The 19,015-nt window shown below is 61.1% G+C and overlaps 2 protein-coding genes across 11 annotated transcripts in view; both read right to left on the bottom strand.

Moving 5' to 3' along the window:
- Nucleotides 1-6,271, bottom strand: part of NSMF (NMDA receptor synaptonuclear signaling and neuronal migration factor) — a 31,065-nt gene extending 24,794 nt beyond the window's left edge. For 3 of the 10 annotated variants that reach the window (XM_027104131.1, XM_027104134.1, XM_027104132.1), the window contains exons 1-7: nucleotides 5,551-6,271; nucleotides 5,105-5,166; nucleotides 3,973-4,473; nucleotides 2,703-2,778; nucleotides 1,464-1,532; nucleotides 532-584; nucleotides 51-140 (exon numbers count right to left, since the gene is read on the bottom strand). In XM_027104131.1, the coding sequence (XP_026959932.1) occupies nucleotides 51-140; nucleotides 532-584; nucleotides 1,464-1,532; nucleotides 2,703-2,778; nucleotides 3,973-4,473; nucleotides 5,105-5,166; nucleotides 5,551-5,621 (922 nt within the window). In that variant the 5' untranslated portion in view covers nucleotides 5,622-6,271. Of the gene's footprint in view, nucleotides 1-50; nucleotides 141-531; nucleotides 585-1,463; nucleotides 1,533-2,702; nucleotides 2,779-3,972; nucleotides 4,474-5,104; nucleotides 5,167-5,550 lie in introns of those variants that run through there. The other 7 variants (XM_027104140.1, XM_027104136.1, XM_027104137.1 and 4 more) reach the window with 7 other exon arrangements.
- Nucleotides 6,272-6,542: 271 nt separating this feature from the next.
- PNPLA7 (patatin like domain 7, lysophospholipase) overlaps nucleotides 6,543-19,015 on the bottom strand; it is a 32,908-nt gene continuing 20,435 nt past the window's right edge. The window contains 13 exon segments of the mRNA XM_027104076.1: nucleotides 6,543-6,958; nucleotides 7,098-7,119; nucleotides 7,121-7,169; nucleotides 7,377-7,466; nucleotides 7,875-7,980; nucleotides 8,060-8,113; nucleotides 8,116-8,214; nucleotides 8,588-8,733; nucleotides 9,247-9,363; nucleotides 9,978-10,047; nucleotides 10,163-10,285; nucleotides 12,189-12,274; nucleotides 12,277-12,348. Coding sequence (XP_026959877.1) covers nucleotides 6,860-6,958; nucleotides 7,098-7,119; nucleotides 7,121-7,169; nucleotides 7,377-7,466; nucleotides 7,875-7,980; nucleotides 8,060-8,113; nucleotides 8,116-8,214; nucleotides 8,588-8,733; nucleotides 9,247-9,363; nucleotides 9,978-10,047; nucleotides 10,163-10,285; nucleotides 12,189-12,274; nucleotides 12,277-12,348 — 1,133 coding nt within the window. The 3' untranslated portion in view covers nucleotides 6,543-6,859.

Here is a 19,015-nt window from a genome sequence, read left to right as displayed (position 1 = left end):
TAGGGGAGCCTCTGGGAGAGGTGCGCTGGCCTGCGCCGCCGGGCACCTACTGTCTCGGGAGTCGTGGGAAGTGTCGGCTTTCATGGGGGTGGGGTCGCTCCAGGACCGGCTGAAGCTCCGCTCGCGCCTCTCGGCGAACGCTGCAGCGAAAGCAGAACCCGTTAGGGGCGGGGCCTGCAGCCACACGAGGTGGACAGGGACAGGGGCTGGCTGGGGAGGACGTGGGGACCGTGAGGGGGTCCGGAGAGTGGAGGACGCCACTGCGGCGGGAGGGGCGGGAGTGGGGAGTGCGGAGGGTCGACGTTGGACAAGGACAGTGCTAGGTGGACATGGGCGGAGTCTGAGTGCAGGGGCGGGGCCCTGTCCTGGGGCGGAGCCTGGGAGTGGGAAGGTGCCCGCCCGCGGGGCTGCAGCGGGGCCTGGGGACGCGGGCCTTTGGGGCGCAGAGAGCAGCACGCAAAGCCCCAGCCGGCCAAGAACAGCGCGCCCCCGCCCGCCCGCCCGCCCGCCCGCGCCGCTCCCGGGCCTTACTCTGGGCCTTCACCCGCCGGCTGCCGACCATGCGCAGGTGTTTGCGGAAGTTCCTGGGGGCGGAAGCACCGGGGGCTGGTGAGGGCCGCGAGGGTGGCGCCCCGTCCCACGCGCTCCCCTCCCCACTGCTTGCTGGCCACCGTCCCAACATTGCCCCTTGCCGTGAGGGATGCCCTCCCGGCGCCCCCAGCTCTCCCACAGGCAAATCCCACCCAGTCCCTCTCCTCCTGAGACTCCTCCCGGGCTCCCCCTTTGCTGCCAGTACAAAGGCACGATAAGCCAGCCTTCTCCTGCAGCCCCACCCCCTCCCAGGACAGCTCCCTCGGCGACCCTGTGCACTCGGGTCTCCCACCTTCGCTGCCCACGCTTCCCTTCTCTCCTTGCGCCCAGGTGCTCTGAACCCCGAGAGCCTCCCGCCCCCCGTGGTCAAGGGCTCCTGCTTCCTGCGCACGGTGGCCAGGGCAGCACAACTGTCCCCAAGCGGGAGGTGGGTTAGGGGCTGGCAGCTGCCCCCTCCCCTGCTGCTGTGTCCCTGGGCCACCTCAGAAGCAGGTCTCCTTCACTCCAAACTTTGTGCCCTGCCAAAGCCCAACTTCCAAGATGGACAGACAAGCTTCCTGGACACATCTCTGAGGTGGGTGGGGTTTAGGGAGGGTAAGCCTGGCTGCTGACCCCACTGCTCCGGGCTTCAAGGGCCAGAAAAAGGCACAGGGGGGCCAGCTGGCTGCAGTTCAGCTGTCACTGTACCCCCAAAACACAGGCCTAGGGGCTCAGGCCACTTGACCTTTCCTGCCTGCCGCGTCCCCAGAGCAGGGCCAGGCCAGTGTTCGCCACCGCCCTTCCCCCATCAGGTCTGCTGAGCTGGGTGGGCCCAGGCTAGACCAGGACAGACAAGAGACGGACCCTGGTGGCGAGTGGCTGGCAGGCCCTACCTCTGGATTACAGACGCGGAATCATTCTCCCGTTTCCGGCGCTTCCTCTCCGCGTAGCCCCTGAACACCCTGGGAAACCACCACGAGTCAGCACTGCCCTTGGCCGCAGGCAAGAGGGACAGAGACGTGGGGACAGAGGCTCGAGCACAGGGCCCAGCGGGGCATCCAGGGCGCTGGGCCAGGCAGAAGGTCCTGGCCTGCCTCGCCCTGTCCTCGGCCCAGTTCCGCAGGCCCTGCTGTAGCCTTGGCGCTCGCTGGGACCCAGCACGCCCTCATGGTCAAGGCCCAGGTCCCTGGCCTGCCCCAACCTACTTGGGGGTGGGAGAGTCCCCCAGGGACAACCGCCATGCCCTCAGGCTCGAGGTCCACACGGTACTTACGAGATGCTAGAGTCGAGGCGGGAAGGGGCAGCGTGAGAGAGAAGACACAGTGAGCAGAGACCCTCAGACCCCCAACCGCCCTTCAGTTAGTTCCTTTCTTGTCATTGACCTGGAGGATCCCTCACAGGCACACAGGCACCAGCAGGGTGCCGGCTATGCCGCAGGCCAGCCCTTGCAAGGGCAGCAGACGCGGAAGTCACCGTGGCCCAGGCCACCAGATGCTGTGACCTTGTCAGGCCGCACAGAGGCCTGACTGTGCCCTGCCGACCCTGGGTCCAGCAGTGAAGGTAGCGGCCCCCATCCGGCCCAAGGGCGGTGGTGCGCTCCCCAGGGTAGCACACGCAGGAGGAAGCTTCTGGTATCGGGGACACTGCAGCAGAGTCCCTCCCTGAAAGGAAGCCCTGACAGAACACCCAGCTGTGCGAAGGTCAAGAGCACGCCCCCAGGGGACTAAGTTGTGATCGCTTGCAACACACGAAACACAAGCGGGCCGCTGTTTGGGGCGTGCGTGAAGGCGGAGCTGGGTGACACAGGGCAGCGAACCACCTCTGCTGGTGGCTGCATCAGCTGCAGCCCCCAGCCAGGTCCCCGCAGGACAGGATGGACGGACTGGAGGGACTGAGGGACAGGGCAGTGGGGAAGGGGTGGGGCGGGGGAGGGGCAGCGGGAGTTCAGAGCAGCCAGGCCTGCCTTCCTTCAGGCTGACACATTCAGGCAGAGCTGGCGGTACACGGCACACGGGGCTGCTCAGAAGCAGCCACGCAGGTGGGCTCAGGACGGGAGAGGGTCCGGCAGTAATTCCTGAGCACCAGGAAGGCGGCGCCCGGCCTGGGCCCGGCACACGTCAGACGGGACTCACGCTTGCATAGTTGTGGTTGCTGTCTGGAAACTGAAGAGGTTTTCCTTGGGGAACCAGGTACGGATGGGGATGTCATCTGGAAAAGACCAAAGGAGCAGTGACTAGGCTGGCTCAGGGGTTCCTGAAGCCTTTACCCCCACCTGTCAGGGAAGGGGATGCTTCTGCCACAGACGGTGGAGGAGAAGCGCCAGGGCTCCCCAGCCGCCTCCCAGGTCGGGAGGCCGGCGCAGAGCCAGCAGGCTTGGGTGTCCGCTCAGCTCTTCAAGGCACAACAGCTCAGCGGCTTGGTGACGCTTGTCTTTGCTTGGCTCTCCCTCTGCTACCCACAGCTGACGAGTGTTCTTTTGAGAGCACAGCCTGCCTCCAGGGTGCCCAGGGAAAGGATTGATTTTGTCTCCATTTAAGCAGGAGGGGAAGGGCAGGGACAAATGGCTGCAGCCTCTCCTTGGGGTCTCCAGTGCCTTCTCTGCGGCCCACTCTGGCGTCCACTTGGTTGGACCTCCCCTCTCCCAGACCCTTCTCGGAGGGCGAGGTGGAGACCGCCCCTTCCCAGGGCCCCTACAGCCAGTAGACAGAGTGGGTCGCTCTACTCTCTTCCCTGACCCCCGTCCCAGCCCCTGGCCTGGGTGCATCAGAGGAACATGAGGTCGTGGAGGTGAACTGCCCACACCCCAGGCCTGTGCCCTGAGGCCCAGCTGGGTTGCTGATCTGGAGGCCCAAGAGGTGCCCTGAGAGGACGTGCCAGGTCTGCTAGGTAGAATTCTGCTCTCAGGAGATGACAACCTCAGAGCCAGGAAGCGTGGGGCCACTTGAACGTCCCAGGGAGGCCTCTTGCCGACAGCAGGCCTCCGGGGCTCCGCAGCCACCGGCACAGCTTGACCATCCTGGGGCGAGCCCCACTAGCTGGCTGGGCCCCAGGCAATCATGCGCCTCCCTTGGTGAGTGGGCCCCAGGGCAGGGACTGTTCCCCAGGACTCCCTGGAGGCAGCCCGATCTTCCCGTTCAGCCAGGTTTTCTACCTGCTCAACCCTTAAGACCCTCCCAGGCCCCCTCCTCGGGGAAGCACTCCTCCGGTGACTTGGTGCTGGCAAGGCTAAAGCCAACCATGAGGCCTGAGGTGGGGCACGGGATGTGGCGGCAGGTCGCCACCTGCAGGCCGTGACCTGGGCACCCTGCTCTGCCCAAGCCTCACAGTGCTCGCTGCTGGCTGGCCGACCCCAGCACCAGCATCCTGCCTGAAGCTGCCCAGGCCCCCAGCGAGCCCCCTCACCAGACACACGGTCAACGCTGTACATCCTCTCCAGCTTCTTGCGGCGGCTGGCGGCCTCAGGCAGAGGCGGTTGGTCCAGCCCAAAGGCCTGAGGGGAAGGACTGGGGGCGAGCTGGGCACATCCAGGACATTCCCTGGAGCCCTGGCGGCTGCCCGCCCAGCTCTGGCAGGGTCTGCTGACGTCCTCACGACTGCCGCCCGGGCTGGTGCGCAGGGGCTGGCTATGGTGGCGGGGGTGCCGCTCCCGCTGCTGCCGCCCCTTCACCACAGCCAGCTCGATGGCCTCGGCCTCCGGGCCGGGAAGCAGGGCCGGCTCCCCGGAGATGGTATACACACGGGGCTGGGGGCCCTCGCCGGCCGGCTTCCCACTGACGGCCTCCTCCGGGAGGCTGTCCTCATAGCGGCCGTTGGAAATGAGGGAGAGGCGGCGCTTGTTCTGGGGGGCAGGCTGCATCTCGGGGGACCCGTCGTGGCCAGAGTAGGCGTCAGCCAGCAGGTGGTCTGGGGGAGAGGCACCAGGTGAGCTTGCGGCCTGCTGGCCCTGCCCTCCCAGTCTCCGGGTGTTCTGAAGGCAGGGAATGAATACCCAGCTGGTGCCTGGCCCGCTGAACGAACCGTGGGCCCTGATGACTTCAGAAGAGGTATTTCTGAGCTGCGCACTCCCCCTAGAGGTTCACGTCTCACGCCTATCGGGGCCCCAAGCCCCTCTTACGTGCGTGTGGGCGACAGGCTGTGCTACCTGTGGGTGATGGGGTGGGGCCAGAAACAAGCAGGCCACCTCCCAGCCTGCCACCACGCCCATGTGCCCAGTGCCAACTTCTCCCCTCCTCCCTACCAGCTGGCCCCCAGAGACAGTGGTGCCAGTCCTGGGGGTGCCAGGAGGCCTGTTGCCATGCCAACAGCCCAAGCTGGGTGGGTGCCGTGGTGATGAGTGACTCGGAGCTCCTCCTGGGGCTCTGGGCCAGGCGGGGCAGGGGGCGTGAGGAAGCCAGCCCAGCAGGGCACTAGCTGCCTGCTCACGCCCCACAGTGCGCAGGGGCTGGGCCTGACCTGGACAGGAGACAGCATCCTCTCGCCTAGGATGGGGGGCTGTGGGTGGACCCCGTCCCGGCACTGTCTCACGTGCCCTTACCTGCACCGTTTCGATTCTCGGGGTGACTCTGGGACAGGTACTCGCCAAACGCTCGGGCTGCTCTGAGGGGTGGACAGCGGGGTGCGCCGTCAGTGCACACCACCCACCCTGGCGTCCCCACCCCACCCAGGCCCTCGGCGCCAGCAAGGGAGGGCTCAGGGGTCACCCCCAGCAAGCACTCCCATCCCACCTCAGAATGCCCAGGGCTGGCAGGTCGCAGTTCGGGGACCCTTGGGTGTCGGTGCACCTTGGCCAGACCTGGGCCCAGGTCTGCTTTCCATCCAGCCCCTGCCACCCAGTGTATGTGAGGGTCGTGAGGTCGTGCAGCTCGCCCACCGCAGCCTCAGGGAAGGGAACCGCACGGAGGTGGGGGCGGGGCGCCGGCTGCGATCACGCTGCGGGGGCGGGGGCGCCGCTGGCCCCGGCGGTCGGTCCGCCGCACTCACCGCACTTTGGCCGCCACCGAGGACATGGCCTCGCTCCGCAGCGCCCTCCTCCGGGAGGCGACGGCGCCCATGGTCGAGGCGGCGGCGCATCCCCAGGCCTCAGAGCGCGCCCCGCGCCCGTCGCCTCCGTCGGGGGAGCCGCGCCGCGCCGGAGATCGGGCTCGGGTTCGGGCTCAGGCTTGGGCTCGGGTTCGGTTTCCGCATGGCCGCGCCGATCACTCCGCGCGCTCCGCCGCACCGAACAGCACTGCCAGGCCCGGGGGTGGCGCTCCGCCCACCGCGACGTCAGGGAAGGGGCGGGGCTCGGCGGGGCCGCCCCCGTTACGTCAGGGCTAGGGCCGGGCCGTCCACAGCCAAAGCAGGGCGAGGAAGGCTCCGCCCACCGTAACGTCAGAGCCGGGCGGGGCCCAGAAGGGACTACGCTGAAGCCTCGCCCACCACACCGGCAGTAGGTGGGGGGGCGGGGGGCCGGAGGGCCGGGTTGGGCGGCAGGGGGCGGGACCAACCATCTCTCCGCCCTCTCAAAGCTGCCTCTGGAGCTGGGAAACTGAGGCCTGCGGTCCCCCGACCTCAGGGTCCTGGGCCCTCCGGTCAAGGGTCTCCCTGCTCTCGCAGACCCATGTGCCCTGCTCCGAGACCTGCAGGGATCGTGGACTCCAAAGTCATAGAGCTGACAGGTCTCCTTTTTTGTACAAAAGGACCCCCCTGGCGCTATTTAATGATCTGAAAAGTAAGGTGTGGGCATCATCTTAGGGAAGACTCTTGTGTGTACAGAATGGAAACAATGCCTGAGAGCTCGGGAGGGCCTCATCCTTGGTTTGGGGGGATCCCAGCTGCACCCCAGACCTTGGGTGTCCTGCCTGCCTGGCTTGGGGTCCTGGGGTCCCCGCATGGTGACCACTCCGCCCTGCAGCCTCAGGACTGTGGGGCTGCCCATCTTGGTGCTGCCCCCTTCCCCGGGGGACCTCGGCACAGGGACCACATGTCCCACACAATCAGATCTACCTTTATTGACAGGCTAAGCAGAAGCATCAGGGGCTCTGACATCTCAGAGGCCTCAGGGGGCCCGCAGGGGCCGACACAGCCCCCCAGGACTGCTGTGTGTGCAGGGGATGCCAGGACCCAGTGCCCCACCAGGAGCGGCCGGCGCAGAGAGGCCCCAGACACTCCAACACCGGCCGGCAGGGCCCTGGGCCCCAGCAGGCTCTCCCTGGCAGGCTGGGGAAGAGCTGCAGGAGCTGCGCCAGCTGGTTCTCTGAAACCCACCCACAGGAGCTGCTGGCTGCAGGGTGCATCAGAGCAGAGACCTCTACCCATCTTGGTCAGAGGGCCAGGGGGGCGAGGAGTCCTGGGATGGTTCAGGGGAAGCCAGACGGGAGTACCGATGCCGAAGCGAGGGCTCGTCCTCCTGGAAGCAAACCGCACACACGGCCAAGGTCACGGTGGGGGCAAGCCAGGAGGGCAGCAGGGAGGGAGCAGCTGGCCTGCTCTGGAGCCCTTGGAGCTGGCAGCTCAGCTGGGGAGCACAGGGTGTCCGGGCAGCTCACTGAGTCGGAGCCCAGGTCGGCTGGGGCTGCCCAGCAGCACCTCCTTGTATTCGGTCTGGTGGTCAGACTCATCTGGGCAGAGAGCAGGGCCATGCAGGTATCCTCTTGAGAGCAGGGGCAGGGGCCGGCATGGGTCCCCATATGCAGCCTACCAGGGCCAGGGGCTGCTAGAGGGAGCCTGGTGGCCAGGGTGGCTTATTGAGAGTGTCAAGGGTCAGGAGGGGACATTGCCACTACCATCCTCAGCTGTGTGGGCATATGGCCCGGGGTCCAACTCACCATCTGCTGCAGCCACCTTGGCAGGCTCAATACGTGATACGATCTCAGTGAGGTCCATGAAGGAGGCGTTGGGGCAGGTGAGCACGTTGGGGGCAGAGGCGAAGGAGACATCTGGCGAAGCCCCTGACCACAGCCGGCCCCACCCTCTCTATGACCCTCTGTGGTCCTAGCCCTGGAATGCGGGTGGGGCACGGATGACAGGCAGAGTCCTGAGCAGCCCCCCACCCACAGTGACATCCTCTCCCACGTGAGCACTTCAAGGGTGGAGAGTCAAAGGGGGGCAGAGGCCAAGAGACAGCCCCCAAGGCCACTGCCCTTGCCCTTGTCTTCTGGCCCCTGGGGCGGGGCAGGGGAACCTGCAGGCCTGAGCAGTTGAGAGGGTGTGCCAACGTGCTGCTGGCTGCAGGGAGCCCTGCCTCTCTTTTGGACTGGGCAGCAGAGGACGGGTCACAGGAGTGGGAGAGGAAGGAGGGGTGCCAACTCAGGCACTCACATCGCACGCCTTCACCTTGCTCGTCCCCTACCGATCCTGCAGCATCTTCTCCATCATGCCACTGCGACCCCAGATGTCAAACACTGTTCGGCCGTGCTGGTACCCCACCTCCTGCACACACACCGGGAACCCCGTGATCGGGACGCGAGAGCAGGGAGGCCTGGGAGGGGCAGCCGGCCTGGACACTCACACAGATCTCGTCGAACTTGCTGAAGTCCAGGGTGCCGTAGCTGTTGTGGGGGGGGGGCGCAGGTCCTCGCAGTAGTTGCTGCTCTTCACCATCTCCAGCTGCCGGACGCAGCACACGTAGGCCAGGCGCGTCTGGATCTCCACCATGTTCAACACCTGCCGTGTCACAGCCCTTGAGTGTGGCTCTCCTGTCCCTGCGTGGCCCCTGGCCTCCATCTGGGCACAGCCACTGAGTCTCCTGCCCTGGCCCTTCCTTCCCCTTCCCTCCCCCCAAGGGGAGGCAATTTCTACTAGGCCTGGGGGGAGGCTGGGCACCCAGCCAGGGGTCCTGGGGTGTGTGGAGCCTCTAGGCCTGGCTCCTTTCCCAGAGCTGGTCCCAGGCGGGCAGGGATGGTGAGTGACCGACCACCACCCTCCTGGACCCAGAGCCTGGAAGGTGCACCCCCTCCCTGCCCATCTCAGGGTCTCAGGGACACAGGCGCCAGGATGTGGGGAGGAGCAGCTGGGGTAGGCAGGGCTGGGCCCCCACCTTGACCTTCGTGGCCAAGGGATTCCAGCGCTTCCACAGCAGCCACCACCTGGAGAGCGCATCCCCGTAGTTGGTGAGGTCTGTCTCATCCCGGCTGCCCATGTCGATGGCAATCACCACCTTTGCCCCCATTGACCTGGCCACATCTGCTGGGGAGGAAGTGGCCTGGTCACCAATGGGGACAGGTATGCAGAGCCCCAGGCGGGAGCCTGGCTGGGGTGACGGGTCAGAGCTGGGGGAAGTTGGGGTGGAGCCAGGGCTGGGGGCAGAGCCTGCCTGAGAGGCGCTGAGAGTGGGGGGACGGGGGTGAGGGTTTGGAGGGTGGGGAGGGCCTCCTCTCCACCCTCACACCTGGGCCTGCGGAGGGGGTCGGCCAAGCGCACAGAGCTGTCCAACAGGTGACAGGTGTGCCCCAGGAGGGGCCTTGCCCACAGCAGACCCGACACCTGCAGGCTGTTAGTTCTGACTGTGGGCACAGACGGGCCCTAATTGCGGCCGGCCCCTCTACCTGGCCTGGTTCTGAGCACTGCTGAGCCGACAAATAGAGCCATCTGCTGGGAGCACGCAGCGCCGAGCGTGCGCACGCCCGTAACCCCCAGCGCGCAGGAGCGGTGGGGCTGAGGCGGGGCCGGGCGGCCGCCCCCCGTCCGCCACAGTACCTGGCAGGTTGTTGATGGAGCCCCCGTCTATCAGCAGGTGTCCATCTTTGGGGTCGCAGAGCGGGGACATGTAGCCCGACAGGGACATGCTGGCACGCACGTACCTCCATAGTGAGCCTGGGAGGGGGTCCAGAGGGATCGGGGGAGAGGAAAGGAGCCTTTCGCTGCCCAGGGTGAGTTCCTGCCCTGGACCCTCGGCTCAGAGCCTCGCCAACATGGGTCCTGAGCCCTGCACGTCTGGCCTCCGGCGGAGAGCACCAGGCCCGGGCAGATGACACCCTTCCTGGACATCCTCCCCCTCAGACGGAGCCCAGGGGGGCCGGGCTTGCTCTGGGCCTGCCCACATCTCCCCTTGCCCTGAGCTTCTGCCAGCCCTGCCACCCCACTCACTTCTAAGCAGACACATTTCAAGGGGCTCCCAAAACACTCTGGCCTGGAGAAGGGCCTCAGCCGCCCACCCACAGATGGGCTCTCTCCTCAGCATTCTGCTCCGACCCACACGCAGCTGTGACCCACGTGGGCCCTCAGTCTGCCCCTCTGCCCCCGTCCCATCTCTACCTCTCCCTGTGCACCCTTCAGCCTTTGGGCCCAGAGCAGTCATCTCTGTTCACATCTCCCCGAGCCTCTTGCCTCCTCTGGGAGATCCTGGGGCTTCCCTGGGCCTGGCCTGGAACTGGCCCCTTAACGCCCCTCCCCGCTGGGGAGCCTGCACCCCGGGAGGAGGTGCTCACCATCTGTGTGGACCCTCATGGCAGAGGCTGTGATGTCCGTGGTGATGGTGAAGTAGGGGACCCACAGGTCCTGTGAGGGGAACGGGACTCAGAGGGACCACCCCCGGCTGCCAGCCCTCGACCCTGTGGGCCCAGGGTGTCCAGGCCCAGGCAGGCTGAGGCCGTGGGCTCTGCTGGGGGTGCACCTCGATCTGCCTGTCCTTGAAGACACTGCAGATGCTTCTGCTGCAGCCAGCCCCCGAGAACACGAACACAGAGGGGATGGGGTAGGTCAGGTCCAGCATGGTCTTTACCATCGACATCACATCCTGGGGGGTGGCACACGGGGGCACGTGTGAGGCCTCTGCAGAGGAGAAGGGGCTCACCCCCCGCCTCCCTCTCCGGGCACCGGCAGCAGGCGACCCCGAGGGAACACCAAGAGCCTGTGTCAGAAGGGAACAGGGACCTGGGCACTCATATGCGCTTTCTGCGAATAGAAGCCTGTGGGGAGCAAACATTGTGGCCTGAATGGCAGGGCCTGGAGGTCCCAGAGGAACACCTGCTGACCCCGGGCAGGCCTGGCCAGCTGGGCCCTCACCGCCCGCTCAGCGGGGATGGCTCAAGGCTCACTGGGACAAGGCCCATCCAGGACCAGGGCCAGCTGAGCATCCACCACTGCCCCTCCGGGCTGGCCTGGGCTTGGCCTTCACACTCCACCGCGGCAGACGCTCCACCCCTCTGATCCTGGGAAGCAGCAGCCCTACCACGGGCCCTCACTGCCGAAGCCCCGTGATCTCTGGTAGGACCGATGCCCATCCTTCCTCAGTGAGGACCTGTGAGCACAGGGCACAGGCCCAAGAATGCCTGACTCCTCAGGGGTCAGGGATGGAGAGGAAGGGTCCTCCTTGCCTCTGTGTGGACAGACGCTGGGACGGGCTGTAAGTGGGCGTGGGCCCCCAGCTGGGGGTGAGTCACGCGCCCCCAGCCGCTCTCACTGAGACTCGTGGACGAGCAGAAGGCACACACGTGCCCCTGGAGGACAGGGAACCAGGACAGCCTAGGACATCCCCGGTGTCCTCTGCGGGCAGCAAGGCCCTCACTCCCGAGGAGGCCCTTGCCCAGCACTGCAGCCACCCCACCGTGCCCCCTCCACGTGCCAACAGGTGGGACCACAGAGCAGCCTGGGGGGTCCATCCCCCATGGCCCACAGGGTGGCTGCCCAGTGGGCTCCCTTGGCCCAGCAGAAACTCAGGGTGGCAGGACATGATGCCCGAAGCCCCCTGGCTGTTCCCACACCCGTGGGAGAGCTCTGCCCGACCTGCACGCAGACCCTTGCTGAGGTTAGAGCACCGTCCCCCGCGGCCACTGCCCTCGGAGGCTGTCCTTAGTGACCGGAGCCGAGCAGCCCGCAGCCCCCAGGGAGACTGGGTGCCTTGGGGATCTGTGGATCGGGCAGATGGCCTGCTCTGAGAGCTTCTGCTCAGAGGAGGCCCATCTTTTCTTTTAAAAATGAGAATGCCAACACTTCTGAGCCCACTCTTGGTTTCAGCCAGGGCTCCATTCTGCTCCACAAAAAATGAGCAGAGCCCTGAGAAGGGCAGGCTGCAGCCCGCCTGCCCGGGTGGGTCCCCAGATCCTGGACTGTCCCCTGGCGTCCGTTCACCACAGGGCCAACTGTACCAACGACGTATATTTCTTACTTTCTGTGTCCCTGATGCTCTGGCATTTGGGGTCCCGCACACCGGGGGAGAGAGACAGACCTGGGCTCACCCAGCCCTTCCAGAGCCCACACCCGACTACCTGTGTCTAACGCACACCCCAAGCCTGAATCACCCAGGGCCAGGTGCCAGGCAGCTATGCCCAGAAACCCGCCGGAATTATTCGAACGGGCAGATCTTAAGCTGTGTGCCCTGCCCCGCCTTGCCCTTCCCACAGAAACCCCAATAAGGGCCCCGACCTAGGCCTTGCCCCCTGCCTGCCTACCGGCACTGGTGCCCCCATGGCCCTGTGGGGTGGGTGTGGAAATGCGGGGAACTGTGGGTGCACTAACCTCTCCTCAGTCACCTTTACAACTCAAGACCAGGCATGAACCAGAGCCCATCCCACAACACTGACGCCCTTGCTTCTCTGTGCCCTCCCTGCCCCAACAAGCCACGCTCTGAGGCCAGAGCCCTGCAAAGCCACGTCCGTCTCGATGCCCTCCTGCGTCCCCGGCCCTGCAGGGCCCCTCACCTCAGCCCACTGCTTGGCCCGGATCCGTATCTGGCTGTAGTTCCACTCCTCAGAGCACAGGGTGCCTGTGAAGGCCCTGGTGGACGTCCGAGCACGTGCGCAGGGATGCCGCCCTCTGTCAGGGCCCGGATGATGCCCACCTGGGCACAGCCTCTACGCCAACAGGAGGATGGAGCAGGCAGTCAGCGCCACCGGGCCGCCAGGACCCCGGGGACGGCCGTCCCGTTCCACCCCACCCCTCAGTGCCTGAGTCCTGCACACGCCACGGGGAGAGGGGCAAAGATGCCAACTCAGAGAGGGAGTGGGACACTCTCGAGAGGCAGCCAGCACTCAGCCTCCTCCACCCGCTGGCGTCTGGGAGGCTGTGAAGCCGAAACAACAGGCTTTGAACAGACTTGGGCGGGTGGGGAGGCAGGTGGAGGCCCCCAGCGCAGCCCCCAGGGCCGGACGAGCCACCACCAGAAAGCAGCGCGGGCTGAGCCCACTCTGGCCACTGTTCGTGTGTGATGTCCGCCACACAACCAGAAACAGCATGTGTGAGCGGAAGAGAGCGTGTGACTGTAGCCAGCAGGAGGGACAGACAGTGGAAGCGGACAGAGGCAACACCCAAGTTCTAGAACTGATGACTGACATTGAGCGTCGGGTTCAAGGAGCGTTCTAAATGCTGAGCGTAAATTAAAGAAAAAAATCCTACATTGTTGAAAACCCAAGATGAAGAAAACTTCAGACCAGGCTGAGAACAAAAAGGCACGTTGCCTCCAAAGGGTCAGCACACACAGAGCTGACCTCCCCTGCCCCGCGCTGGCTGCCGAGGCCACGGACTTACCATCTGGCCCTTCACAGACAATGCCTGCTGGCCCGTAAGTTAGGAAAGAAAGAACAGTTTAAATCAAAAGAGTAAAATTAAGGAAATAATAAAGAGCAGAAATTAATGAACCAGAAGACAAACACACTATAGAGAGGATCCTCGAAAGGACGAGTTCAGGTACGACTGGTCCATAAAAGTAAAAGGCGGGGGACAGAGGGAGGCGGCCAGGGTCGGGGAGTGGAAGGGGAGGGAGAAAGGGACAGAGATGGAGAGGGAGAGAAAGAGGGAGGAGGAGGGAGACAGAAGGTCTTAATAACCAATATCAGGACTGAGAAAGGGAACCTCTGGACAGATGCTCCAATTAAGAAGGTAAGAAGCTAGTGTGAGCTTCATGCCGTAAGTAGGAAAAATCAGATAAAATGGACACATCCCTAGACCAACATAACCTACCAGACCCGACACTAGAAGTAGAAAACCTGAAGAGTTCAATAACCATCAAAACAACTGAATCTTTAATTTTCAAATCCTCACAAAATTTCATGTCCGGATGGTTTTACTAGTGAACTGTACTAAACATCTAAGGAAAACCAACACAAGCCACCTGGAACCTTCCAGAGAACAGGGAAAGCAGCAGCACCTTCCAATTCAGTTTTGAATTTTGGAAGGTAGGCAAACAAACCTGCCTACATTTCAAGAAAGGACAAGCACGGCCCACCTTGCTCAGACCCAAGGGGTCAGGTGACACAGAAACAGGGCCACATGCCACAGGCAGATGAGTCCATCCCAAGAAGGTGATGTTTGATGTTACTTTAAAATCACTCAGTGTGATTCACCATATTAACAGGATAAAGGAGCAGAATCACACAATCTGACAGACCCATAAAAAAAAACACCCGTGATAAAAACTCGGCAAACTAAGAATAGAAGGAAACTTCCTCAGTCTGATAAAGGGCATCTACAAAACCCAAGAGCCGAGCTGGCAGCGATGGCACTTAGCGCTTAAAGGGAATGCTTTCCCCAACACTCACCACCTCTGCTCAGCTCTGCGCTGGAAGCTCTAACCAGTGCAACAGGCAAGAAAAAGAAACAAAGGCATTTAGGTATTTTGGAAAGAAAGAGGAAATACTGTCTTTATTCTCAGAAGAACAAAATGTAAAAAAACTACAAAAAAAGGTACTGGAAGAAGTGAATTTAGCAAGGTTGTAAGTCATGACATTAATTTACAAATATCATTTGTATTTCTACATAGTGGCAACAAACAATTTAAAATGAAATTTAAAACATACCATTTAGGGCTTCCCTGGTGGCGCAGTGGTTAAGAATCCACCTGCCAATGCAGGGGATACCGGTTCGAGCCCCGGTCCGGGAAGATCCCACATGCCGCAGAGCAACTAAGCCCGTGCGCCACAACTACTGAGCCTGCACTCTAGAGCCCGCGAGCCACAACTACTGAGTCCACGATCCACAACTACTGAGCCCGCGTGCCACAAATACTGAAGCCCGCGTGCCTAGAGCCCGTGCTCTGCAACAAGAGAGGCCACCACAATGAGAAGCCCGCACACCGCAATGAAGAGTGGCCCCCGCTCGCCGCAACTAGAGAAAGCCCGTGCCCAGCAATGAAGACCCAACGCAGCCAAAATAAATAAATTTATTTAAAAAAAAAAACATACCATTTACAATAGCAAAAAAACCCATAAAATACTTAGCTGACTCTAAAATTTACACAGAAATGCAGAGGACCTAGGAAAATCCAAACAACTTCAAGAAAAAGAATTTGAGGGAATTACACTGCCTGATGCTTTCCCATAAAGCTAGAGTAACAAAGACAGTGTAGTGGTGTGGCTGGGACAGAACACATGCCTCCGTGCAGCTCACACCTGCGCAGGTGTTTGGTGCTTCACTCAGACGCCTCAGCAGCTCAGCAGGGAGGGAAAGTCTTCAACTAGGCAACCATGTAGAATACCCTCACCTCACACCCCGCCACTCACAGGAAACAATTGTGGGTGGACTGCAGGCCCAGATGTACAAGCTTTGAGAAGATGTAGCCTAGGCAAGAGCCCCCAGAGCACCAGAAATTAAAAAACTGTAAAAAACTGGGAAATCACACTTCATCAGAGTTAAAACGTGCTCATCAAAAAACGCCATTACATGCCATTACAACAAAAACAAAAGTCAAAGACTGAAGACAATATTAGTAATAAACATATCTGGTAAAAGACTTGTATTCAGGGACTTCCCTGGTGGCACAGTGGTTAAGAATCCGCCTGCCAATGCAGGGGACACGAGTTCGAGTCCTGGTCCGGGAAGATCCCACATGCCGTGGAGCAACTAAGCCCGTGCACCACAACTACTGAGCCCATGTGCCACAACTACTGAAACCCGCGCGCCTAGAGCCCGTGCTCTGCAACAAGAGAAGCCACCTCAAGGAGAAGCCCGCGCACCGCAACAAAGAGTAGCCCCCGCTCACCACAACTAGAGAAAGCCCGCGCGCAGCAACGAAGACCCAACGCGGCCAAAAATAAAATTAATTAATTTAAAAAAAGAAAGTTAAAAAAAGACTCGTATTCAGAGTATATAAATAACTCCTCTAACTAAATAGTAGAGGGCGAGCCACCTGTGAGAGAGGCGCGTGGAACTTGATGACCAAGAGGCACCTGGAACCCGAGTCCAGGGATGCAGATCAGACTCACGGTGAGGCACGGCCCCCCACCAGGGGCGTGGCCACGACTTCCATGCCCGACGATACCAAGGGGCGTGGCCACAACTTCCATCCCCGAGGATACCAAGGGGCGTGGCCACAACTTCCATCCCCGACGATACCAAGGGGTGTGGCCACAACTTCCATCCCGGACGATACCAAGGGGTGTGGCCACAACATCCATCCCAGACGATACCAAGGGGCGTGGCCACGACTTACATCTCGGAGGATACCAAGGGGCGTGGCCACAACTTCCATCCCGGACGATACCAAGGGGTGTGGCCACAACTTACATCCCGGACGATACCAAGGGGCGTGGCCACAACTTACATCCCGGACGATACCAGAGATGTGGGCAGCCCGAACTCTCAAAACTGCCAGTGGGGGTGTAAAACTGTTCAACTACCCCGTGGACAGGTAATTCCACTCCTAGGTATTAGCCCAAGAGAAGAGCACATATGTGCACAGGAAAGATCTGTACAAGAATGCTTGTAGCCGTTTTGTGCACAGTAACCAAACCCAGAAAATAACCCAAGTGTCTGTTGACAGGAGGAGGACTACAGGGGCCCACAGGGGCCCATGCGGCGACGCCACGGGTGCGGTCAGCGCACACAGACAGCCTCAGAGACTCGGAGTTCACGGGACCAAGCCGACACAGGCCGGCACGGAACGGAACGGAAAGCCGAGCAAGCAAGCATTATTATTCTCAGAGAAGTTCAAACTGCACTACTAGAACAAACAGAAAAAAACTGAGGAAAGCACTCAGACATTAGAAACATCTTAGGAAAAAAAGATCGATTAGAAGATACATCTGAGAAAAATCACCCAGAAAGTAGAACAAAAAGACAAAGATGGAAACTTGGGAGAGAAAAGAAAAGATGGGAGCACGAGAGGATGGGGGGTCATCTGCACTGTGATCCAGAAGAGGGAGCAGGGAGCAGGGGTGCGGGCCTCATCCAACACTCCGAGGGTTACAGGTGATGAATTTCCGAATTTGAAAGGGCCCACTGGGAGTCTGCCCAGCCTAACACACCCAGGCACATCCTCAAGTACTTCCAGAAACACAAGAGTGAAGAGAGTCCCCTACAGGATCCAGAAGGAACAGGCTTCGTGAAGAACACGACACTGAACTTCAGAGCAGCAATACTGGAAGCTAAAAAGATGATGGGACCACACCGTAAAGTTCTCAGGGAAAAGTATTTCCATCTAGAGTTCATAACCAAACTGTCATGCGAGTGTGAGAGCAGAGTGAGGGAACTTTCTGCTAAGCGTGGCGTTGAAACTCTTCCCTCCCATGCAGCTTCTCTTAAGGAAACTTCTAGAGTATGAACTCTACCAAAATCAGGAATGTATCAAGAAAGGGGAAGACATGGTATCCAGAAGTGGAGCTGGACACAGGAGAGAGACAAAGGCAGTTCCCAGGATCATGGTGAAGGGAAACTCCAAGGCAACATCCCAGCGGCATGACTGGGGAGCAACCAGCAGAGCTGAGAGGAGGCCGGTCCAGAGTGAGTTCAGCAGCGATGACTTGGTGGTCTGAGAACACTGAGGGGGCTGCGTCTCCAGCAGCATCTGTGGTGGGCTACTGAGCAATTATTACTCTGAGGAGGGAGACACTGCCGTATATACAGTAGGACAAGGCTTAGCTCCAAAGACCCACCTTGCTGCAAGGCAAACAGTGAGCAATGGCTGACTAGGGCGGGGACCACACCGGGATCCCGTGCTGAGGAGGAGGATAGACGGAGGATACGAGACAGAGACACACAAACAGACTTTGACCCTGTGCATATATGGGGGCGGTTAGGAACTTAATCATCTAAAACTGAAAAAAATGAAAAAACAGATAAACAACAGGGTCCTACTGCATAGCACAGGGCACTATATTCAATACCCTGTAATAATCCATAATGGAAAAGAATATGAAAAACAACATATGTACACTATATACACACACAGACACATACACACATGCACACGCACACACACGCATGCACGCGCACACACACGCACACACATAAAACTGAATCACTTTCCCGTGCACCTAAAACCAATACAACATTGTAAATCAACTATGCTTCAATAAAAAAAAAAAAGAAACGTAAATGAGGAAACAGCTGAAGAAAAGTTGGAAGTGACTGTCTGTGGGATACTGTCTGTGGGATACTGTCTGTGGGATACTGTCTGTGGGATACTGTTGTCTGTGGGATACTGTCTGTGGGATACTGTCTGTGGGATACTGTCTGTGGGATACTGTCTGTCTGTGGGATATCTCTGGATTTGTTGGTGGGGCAGAGGACTGCTGTGTGTTATACAAATACCATACGGCCTTACAGAATGGCCACATGGCTTTTAAACTAAGTATTACTTTAACTAAATTTTCATTAAAAACGCTGCTGCAAGCCAGCTGCTCCAGGGCACCTCACTGTCCCAGCCCCACAGAAAGCAGGCTGAGTGCTACCCCCATCCCGGCAACTTTGGGTAAATCCCCCGAGTTTCTAGGCCCACTGGCTCAGCTTTCAGGTAAAAACACGGCACTACACGATGCCCCCAAATCACCCAAAATAAACGAGCAGGGTACTCATTACTTCACCACCCAGGCCAGGCCGCACTCAGGGTGCCAGGGCCAACACGTGCAGGCGTTCCACCCCGGCCGCTGCCTGCGGACCGCGGGATCCGTCCCCTGCAGCGCAGCCCTCGGAGAGAGGCCACAACGTGCGCTGAAGGCACAGGCGGCCAGTGAGGAGGCTGGGGGTGAGGAGGCGGGGTCTCCAGAAGGGCAGCCCCTCCCGTGCCCACCCCACTTTCCTGGCTGTAAGGGTCTCAGGCCAGAACTTGGAGCCTCCGAGTCTCCAACGGTGGGGAAGTAAGGAGCGTGAATCCGGCCAGACAAGCAGTTTTGAGGCTCACCTGCATCATTTCTCTGACCCTCTCCAGCTACAATTAGCCGAGGAGTGGAGGGGCCGGGCGCGAGCACAGCCCCGACTCTGCAGGGTGCACACACAGTGACTCCAGCGTCCTCTGGAAGGGACATCCTCGGGCCAAGGCAGGTGGCGAGCCAGGCTCCTCCGTCAGGCCCTGGGGACAGGTGGCCAGCACGGTAAGCAGGGCTGGCACCCAGGCCTGGCACTCAGGGAGCCTCGCTGCAGTGCCGGGGAAGCGGCACAAGCCCGCCAGCCCAGCAACTGGCCTGACGTCCTCCGAGGCCAGGGGTGTGAGGGTATCCACCCCACAGGGCACCCCTGGCCCTGGGACCTGGCCCTCAGAGGGGCGGGGGTCCAGCACAGATGCTGCAGGAGGTGCTGCCTTGCCCCTCCTCGCGCC

Source organism: Aethalodelphis obliquidens, unplaced genomic scaffold, assembly GCF_003676395.1.
Source record: "Aethalodelphis obliquidens isolate GAN/ISIS:26980383/991018 unplaced genomic scaffold, ASM367639v1 scaffold7, whole genome shotgun sequence".
Taxonomy (NCBI): domain Eukaryota; kingdom Metazoa; phylum Chordata; class Mammalia; order Artiodactyla; family Delphinidae; genus Aethalodelphis; species Aethalodelphis obliquidens.
The sequence above is the reverse complement of the archived record's forward strand: the minus strand, read 5'-3'. Positions and strand labels throughout refer to the sequence as shown.